At 45.6% G+C, this 8,332-nt stretch overlaps 1 protein-coding gene across 4 annotated transcripts in view; it reads right to left on the bottom strand.

Annotated features, from left to right (window-relative positions):
• MED13 (mediator complex subunit 13) overlaps window positions 1-5,007 on the bottom strand; it is a 77,729-nt gene extending 72,722 nt beyond the window's left edge. For all 4 annotated transcript variants that reach the window (XM_006016061.3, XM_006016062.3, XM_025210046.1 and 1 more), the window contains exons 1-2: window positions 4,991-5,007; window positions 4,740-4,800 (exon numbers count right to left, since the gene is read on the bottom strand). In XM_006016061.3, coding sequence (XP_006016123.1) covers window positions 4,740-4,800; window positions 4,991-4,992 — 63 coding nt within the window. In that variant the 5' untranslated portion in view covers window positions 4,993-5,007. The remainder of the gene's footprint in view (window positions 1-4,739; window positions 4,801-4,990) is intronic.
• Window positions 5,008-8,332: the final 3,325 nt, after the last annotated feature.

The raw sequence follows: 8,332 nt of genomic DNA, 5'->3' as shown, positions 1-8,332 counted from the left end.
AGCGGCCGCCCAACGCCTGCGGCCCAGCCGGGGGGTGGGTGGGGGCGCAGGCCCCAGCCCTCCTGGCTGCCCCTGGGGCGTGCTCTCCACCACCAACAGTGCAGACAACGCTGGGCGCCAAGAAGAGGCCTCGCTCCTGATCCTAGGGGCCCGCCGGCAGCTGGGTCGCGCATGTGCGCCGCCCGTCGTGCTCAGGACGCTTCTCCGCAGGTGCGACTGGGCTCTTCAACCGTCTTCAAAAACTCGCACCCTCGGGTTGAGGGCAGGCCGGAGGAGACGTTCGCTAGTAACGGCAGGAGGCATTTTGGCGGCCGGAGGATGTGTTGAGGGCAGACCTGAAGAAGACGGATGACCGCCGTTAAGACTTGGGAGGAGCGGTTTGGGCGACGGGCTCCGACGTCCACCGGGCGGCCTCACGTTTTGAAGGAAACGGTCTCGCCCTCGCAGTGGAGGACAGAGAGCAGAGGGAGGGAAATCGGGCCTGCAGCTTCTACGGACGGGTCCACGGTTCACGGATAGGACTAAGTTGCCTCGAGACCCATCGACGAGCCATGGTAGAGATCTTCAAATCAAGGCATTGCTGCTGCGGCCAGCCATGATGGCAAATTCACGAGGCTGCGGCTGGACCATCACGGCTGCGGCATCGCTTTGACATTGTTTTTTTAAACGTAGCTGTGCTGGCTAACGTCTTCTAGCCTGGCTTTGCCAAAGGGTCCGATACAAACGACCAAGAGATTTGAACAACTGGCATAGGATGGTTTGGAAAGGGGGCTGCAGATGACGACCGCTGGAGGTCCCTTCCATCCTGACTTCTCCAGGATGATCCTGTGACTTCGCTAGTACAACATCTGGATGCCACGGCGGCACGCCGCATCAAGACCTTGCAACGCATTTCCCAAGCCCCCAAAAACTTATTTCAGGATTGGTGAATGAGTCGAGTGGCAGCTTTCTACTGCTGCCTTGACTGAGCGTGGGAGGAAAGAAAGGACACTCTATAAATACATTTATATGCTAAAAGGCACAAGCAGTGAGCAAGCACAGATGCATTTGCTTCTCATAAACTTTGTAGATTTAGTCACCCTGAGATTATTTTCATATGCCCTTGCAAGCAGGATTTTCCTCCTTTATTCAATTAAGCCTAAACTGGAGTGTTTAAAAGAGAAAATGAAATTTACAGGAGATCTTTTCCCTTGCTGCTCATCTAAACTCAGCAGCTGGGGACAGAGATGGGATGCGGGGAGAGGGCAATTAGGAACCCAAGCCCCTTTCCGACTAGAAGCAGATGGTTTTCTCCATGGTGACTGAAGATCAGGACAGTACTAGGAGGAGGTGTTCTGCTGCAGTGCTCAGAACCGACTCCTCTAGGCTGCTTTGGATACAAGCAAAAGCCCTCCAAAGTTTTAATGCAGCCCTTTGGTCGTTAGAGTAATTATCTCCCTGCACACAGAGAGAGTTGTTTGCAGCGTTATTAAGTCACACATCCCCAAGGAGAAATTCAACACTTTGAAGGAACTACAAGAAAGCAGAGATCAGCATTAATACAGGAGTACCGGTGTGGTTTCCATTAAGCAGAAGAAGGATCTTTGGGTAAAACTGGGATTCGAGTGCGAGAATGGCAACATGGCAGTACTTCTGTGGGCCCGATTTTTAGAGGGAGAAGCAGCCCTGTACTTCAAGGTGTGAACAATGACAAAACACCAGCAGTTTAGAATCTGGCCCCATCTCCTTAAAGGGCAGGTCAGTGGTTAGACCAAAGGATTCAGAGGCAACCGATTTAGGGTCTAATAGGGACTCTGCCCACGGGTTCTCTACCTAGCTGGTCTTTGGCAACTTGCTTACGTTCTACACCTCATTCTCACATCACGATCAGGTTAGTAAATACATTTTAAAGTACTGCGGTATCCCTGCTGAAGGTGCTATGGTATACAAGTGCAAATTTATGCCCAGAAGCAGAAAGGACATGTCCTCAGAGGTGAAATTAGCTAAAGATACATATTGTGGGGTTTTTTCCTTACAGTATTGGTTGTGGGCTGGTTGTGTTGTTTTTATTCCCCCCCTCCTCATCATATCACTTCTGCAAGATCCAAAATGATCTTCTAGTAGCCTTATACCTTACATAAAGTGTCATACACAAAAAGGGCCCTGCCTAAATCATATTAAGACACACTGAATAATATTAAGTGTATAGCTATTCATGTATGGCAGCCCTGCATCTTATGCAACTTGCACTTCAGATTTAGATCACTACAAGTTGCAAGACAAAGCTTCTAATGAGTGGAAGGGGGTGGGAAAATGCCTCCTTCTCCTCTCCCCAACTAATTATGCAAAAAAAATAAAACAATACAAAAATAATAATAATAATATTACTAGAACTGGGAGATGAGTGCTTCATTTATTTATTTTATGTAGGTCCCTGTAGAGTCCTAATCTCCGCAACTTCCAAAAATTTACATGAGAACTGTCAAGTGCAGTGCACATTTTAAAACGTTAAGTTTAAAGTTTGGGGTTTTTTATATTTTACATATGTCTTGTATATGTACATTAAGCTATTGGTTTATAAAAATCAGGAGAGATGAGGTCAAACAAGCATGCCTTGTACTTGGAGCTGAAAGCAATGGGGTCTCTGATGGTTCTTGTGCTTATGCAATAGAAAGAACCAAGAGAATGTTGCTGATCCAATTTAAAAATTAACCAGTCTTTGGAAAGATAGTGATGGGGGGAAGTGTCCAGCATTGCACAAGATTGAAGTCAGGGAACTGGCTAGGTGAAACCTTGAATATTAGTATACTTATCCCTACATATTATACTGTTCCCCCCCACTTACAAGTGGCTTCAAATCATCTAAGCATCCAGCCATGAAGAGTGAGAAACAGCCTATTTTCCCAGTAGGCACAGGTGCTCAAATAATTATTTATTAGTGGAATAAAGAGAAGGCACAAAAAAGCAAGTCCTTTTTCCTCAGCATTGTTTGCATTTCTGAACTGTTCCAGTTTTTGCTCCTTTTTCATTTACGTGATAAAAATATTCCCCTGTTGAGTATGAAGAGTCAGTGGATTATATCATCGCCTGGGGAATCTCTCCATGGAATAATATAAAAGAAAATGGTACACTTTGAAAGTAAAGTTCTAAAAAGGAAAGTGGATGAGACATCTAGCGGACAACACCAAGCACAACTTGAAGTGAACAGCACAAACAAGCATCACCTTCAGTAACACCATTACTTAAATAATGGAAGATGAAAAAGGACTCGGTGGCAATCAGTGTATGACTGCAAGATGGAGAGGGCAGTTTTTGCAGCCTCTAAAACTGCTACAGCCAATTCCTCTTCTCCCCTTATTTATATAGTCTAATTCGGGAGAACAGTTCTGGTTTTTTCCAGCACCCCAAACATTTATACAAGTAGAATTCTCTCCATGTTCTTGAACTACTGCCACTCAAGAGTTCACAAGCCTGTCTTCTTTGCCTCTAACAGAACGTGGAAGCTAGGTTTACTCTTAATGCGCTATTATTGAGATGATCCGAGTGACAACCTACTTGCACCTGGTCCAGGTTCTTTTCCTGCTCTAACTGACCAGAAGGAAAAAACAAAACCAAACAAAAAACACCAAACAAAACCAACACCGTTTTCATCACACAAGCCTTGTTTACAGAGTGAAAACACCCAACAGAAAATGAAACCTTGGGTATCTTGAAAAATTACAATATACTGAAATATGTTACTTTTGATCCAAAGCCACATTGGTGTTAAGTCTAAACCAAAGAGGTTTTTCAAACAAACGGTGCCCCTCAATCCCCACAGCTTATTAATCAAACACATTTCACTAAGTACTCCAAATCCCACCCTCTTACTAAAGGGAAGACATGCAAACTGCATTTGAATATATTATCTGGTCAGAGGGAACCCTCCCTCCACTCCCCTCAGGTTCACCTTGACCAACTAGACCAGCGTTTCTCAACCCATGGGTCACCACCCAAAAGGGTCGAATAAGCTTGGATTCTCCTTCAAAAGGAGAAAGACGTGGGAAACTGGCTGGCACAGTTCCAGCCAGCAAGGGGCTGCTTGAGGCCCCCCCATACTGTACATGAGGGGGCTAGGGAGTGAGGGGCACTGGGTCAGGACTGGCCACTGATGTTTACAAATGGGTCCTGGTACAGAAAAGGTTGAGAACCACAGAACTAAACCATGTTAAAAATACAACAACTTGTCCCATTTACCCTAGTTTTTCTTTTAAAAAATCAGTTTAAAAAAAAAAATCCAACATACTTTCTATCCTGCAGTCAAACCCTGGACAAATACTAGGAAGGGCTGTGTTATTTTATCCCTGGGAAGGTTATACTAGTATATCAGTTCAGGTGTGAATTTAGGCAGATATATTAGCATGACTCCTGGTGCTGACATCAAGTCTGGTAAAAGGCTGCCTTTTTAGTTTTTGTCAATTTGGAAGATGCTCAAGCTAAACCAAAGAAAGGCACTCAAATAAGCATGTGTCCACATCAGGGGTCTTATCATTTCACACTAAGCCAGTAAGTTATTCAACTATAGGACTACATAAATGACTTTCCTGTATTGGGACCTACCTAAAAGGTAGTCCAGTTTAAAGTTCAGAAGGAAAGACAGCTAACTGGAGAAAAGAATAGCATCAAGTGAAAGTACTATCCTCCCACCTTAACTCCCTCTGGCTGCTTAGTGTACAAAGTTACAGCAATTTGGACACCCATGTCACTATGATTTAAATTACCTTATCAACTGCTGAATTTGTTCCATTTATTTTTGCTTCACCATCTTTCTTAGTGGAAATCCTAAGCAAGCAGGGATCAGGAGGAAGGGAGGTGGAAAAGAAGGAGCACATTAATGTCTAAGTAGATAACAGAATATATTCTATTATTTAAAGACATACAGGAACCACAACCCAAGCAGTCAGAGGTGGTACTGTAACATTCTAGCTGGTGTATGAGGCATCAAGTCGTACAAGCTCATGATAAGACTTACATCGGTCCCCTTGATGCATGCGATTCTATCGGTGCCACAGGATAATTGAAAGGACTCTGAGAAGTCAAGCCCTTAACAAAACAAAACCCACACACTAATTCAGATCACTGCCAGTCCTTTCCACTAAAGAATGATCAGATAAAAAAAATCCTTAAAAATAAGGAGGCAAAACCCTTAGAAGTAAGGGAAATGATTGATAACCCCTAGCATTTGGGGGGGAGGGGAGGGGAGGGAAGGGGGTGTCAGGGCCAGTATCTTCCACAATCCAATCAATATCCTCTTTCTAGGATCAGAAGGATTAAAACTCTTTGTCCAGCCTCAATTAATTACCCATACAATCCCAAAAGAGATTAGTATTATAAACCCTCTCAACTAGTTCTCAGGTTGCTAGCAGATGGAGGTACTCAGGCCCTCCTCCGTCAATAAGCTCCCCTCCCTGAACTTAATTTATCTAGCCAACTGCCTTCTTGTCGACCTCCTACTTCCTGTCTGTATCAGTCGTGACTGTCACACTCCTCACCGGGCTGATCACCTCCGTCACAGTGATGATGCCTGTGGCGCTTGACCATTCCTCTCAAGTCTCCAGAGGAAGTTCCAAACTCCCTCTCTCACTGAGAACTGTCTTCAGACTGCCCAAGGCCTTCCTTTTATCTTCCAGTTGTAGGCAAGGCCCACTTCATGATTGGCCAGCCAGATCCTGGTTACTGTAGGGTCCTAGTTTCCCCAGCGTACCCATTAACACTTGCTGTGTAGGGTTCACCAAAGTAAAAGAGATGGGACACTGGTGATTGTGAACACCAGGAATAAGTTGATGGAGAGCTTGCTTGGAGTGCAGTGATTCCATGAGAGGCCTGCTATTCAGCAGCCCCAGACCTCATGAAAAGAAAAATCATTCCTAAGAGGGGTCTGCAGTCCATCCTTACTAATTGGGTTTTCTCCTGAATTAGGTACAATATTTTCTTCTGTAAAATAGAACAATAAAATGCTGATTTTTTGGTGGACTTACAGTTCTGATGAGAGAAGTCATAGGGACACAGGACTGGAAGGGACCTCCTGTGTCATCACAACTAGTCTCCTGACACGCAACCATGTCACACAACCACATTCATAAACTAAGCAAGCTCCATTTTAAAAGCAGCTAGTTTTCCTGGCCACACTACTTCTATTGTCAAAAAGAGATTAAATGTTCAAAGTAAAAGTCAACCCAACTTATAGTACAGAAATTTTTGGAGTCAGCTACACTCTAAAATATATATTGAAACATTAGACACATGCACCTTGATCTTCAGTCATTTATAAAATGCTCATCACCATAGCGTTTCAATCACTGATCCTCAATTGGACGAGCATCTGCCCATGCAAACTAATTGCAGGACTGGGGCCTAGCTCCGAACTTGCTAGTAATCTACAGACTGCCTTATAAAGAAAACACCACTTTTTGTATTGCATCTCAGCTCAAACTCTCTTCTCATTTTCAGAATATTTCTTTTTGCATTTAATTTATTTGAAAAATTGAGAACCAGCTAGCTGAGGTATGAGGTGCAAGCTGAGTGGCTTAACTCCAGCCACAGAGCTGGTAATTATTGTAATTGGTCCATTTGAAGCACAATATATCAAGTGGGATAGAGAGTTCAAATTCATGCCAGTCCATCTCTGGTTGGCACAGACAGCTCTATCGGGAGGATATAGAAGCCTCAACAGGATTTATATTGGCAATGATTCAAGAATCCTCTTTTCCAGATGGTTTTGAAGAGATCTGAGTGGGAGGGAAGCTAATTTTAAGGACTGAAACTACCTAAAATGGATTGATGCCCATAGCTATCCCGTCTACAACACTGACTACCAAAGCAATTCAAGAAAGAGGGATTAAAATATTATCGCTATAAAGAAACTTTTAGCAGGTTTTACTAAAAATGCCCCGATTGCTACAAAGTTATCAAAACATTTACCCTGCGCAGAACCTCAAGAGTAAAAGGCACAGTCAATTATTTACACAATGCGTGTTCCTCTGCAAACGATTAGATCGAGTTACAGCAATCCTGGCACGCGGACTGTACGTGCAGTACCACAAGCGCCAGGTAAATAGGTTCTGGGAACGAAAGGACAACTTACTTTATAATTAAAAAAACATGAAACAAACCCCACAGGAAGCAGGATGAGGGGAGCTGTTTATATCCTGCAAATACATATTCCAAGATATTTCTAGGGTGTTCATCCCTGTAGCATGACGCACAATAATCAAAGGTTTGCACAGAGCGTTTTCCACAATGGAGTCTGCTCTTCTCTGCTTCTATGTTCAGCGTTTTATTATATTATTAAACAACACAACACACCACAATGATAACACTGCAGAGGTTTGGGCATTGCAGGCACACTTAGGCTAAATGGTGAATTTTGTGTTGTGGTCCAGTTCCTACTCATAATTCATTTTTAAAAAAGAACAACAGTTGAACACCTGGGTGGAACGGGGTATCTTTCTGCCCGGGCCCTGGCCAGGCCCATAGCTTGCCCACCCACTGGGAGTCTCTAGCATAGCGGCCCTCCACAGCACCTGCCTGGGTCCTGGCCTTGCCCACCAGCAGCTCCCTCCAGGGGCCAGGGCCCAAGCAGGCACTGTGGAGGGCTGCTGTGTTGGAGGCTCATGGCCAGGTCAGCCAAGTGCTGCCCAAGGCAGCTATTCCTGAGGTCTGGGGGACTCCCACAGCTGGGCCCTTGCACCAGGGGCAGCTGAGGCCAAAGCTGAGAACCCCCTGAGCTCAGTGTCCTGCCCTGGCCAGGCAGCATTCCCTTGTGTGCAGGTCAGCTGCAGCCCATCCCAGCGGAGCTGCACAGGTTAGGCTGCGCCGAGCCCCACCTCGGGTGCCACTGGGTCCCTGCTGGCCTCCTGCAGCCTGTCTGCAGAGTGCTGGGGCAGCCCCCACTTCCTGCCAGCCCCCTCTCTCCTCCAGATGTTGCCTTCCCAAGGGCCCAGTCAGGCTGGCCTGCCTGCAGCACCTCTCCCTCCTCCTTCCCGCTCTGCCTGGACACTGCTCCGAGCACCCTGGGCCCAGGCTCCCCCTGTTCTGGGATCGTTGGGGTGGCCGAAGCACCCCGATGCTAGCGGCTGCTGCTGGAGTGTCACTGTCTCCATCCACTGGCACCCTGGACCAGTGGGCCCAAGCCACAGCCAGTAGTGGTGGGAGACATGGGCAGCAAAGGATACATCCTCTTTCTCTTCTTCCTTTTTCTCTCTTCTTTGTTTCTCTCTCTTCTTCTTTCTTCTCTTCTCTCTTCTTTTTTCTTCTCCTCTCCTCTCTTTTTCTCCTTGCTTTCTTCCTCTTTCTTTCTTCTCCCTTTTTGTCT

The sequence above is a fragment of the Alligator sinensis genome, unplaced genomic scaffold (genome assembly GCF_000455745.1).
Source record: "Alligator sinensis unplaced genomic scaffold, ASM45574v1 scaffold118_1, whole genome shotgun sequence".
In the NCBI taxonomy this organism is placed as follows: Eukaryota; Metazoa; Chordata; order Crocodylia; family Alligatoridae; genus Alligator; species Alligator sinensis.
Note: the sequence above shows the minus strand (reverse complement) of the source record. Positions and strands in the feature narration are given on the sequence as shown.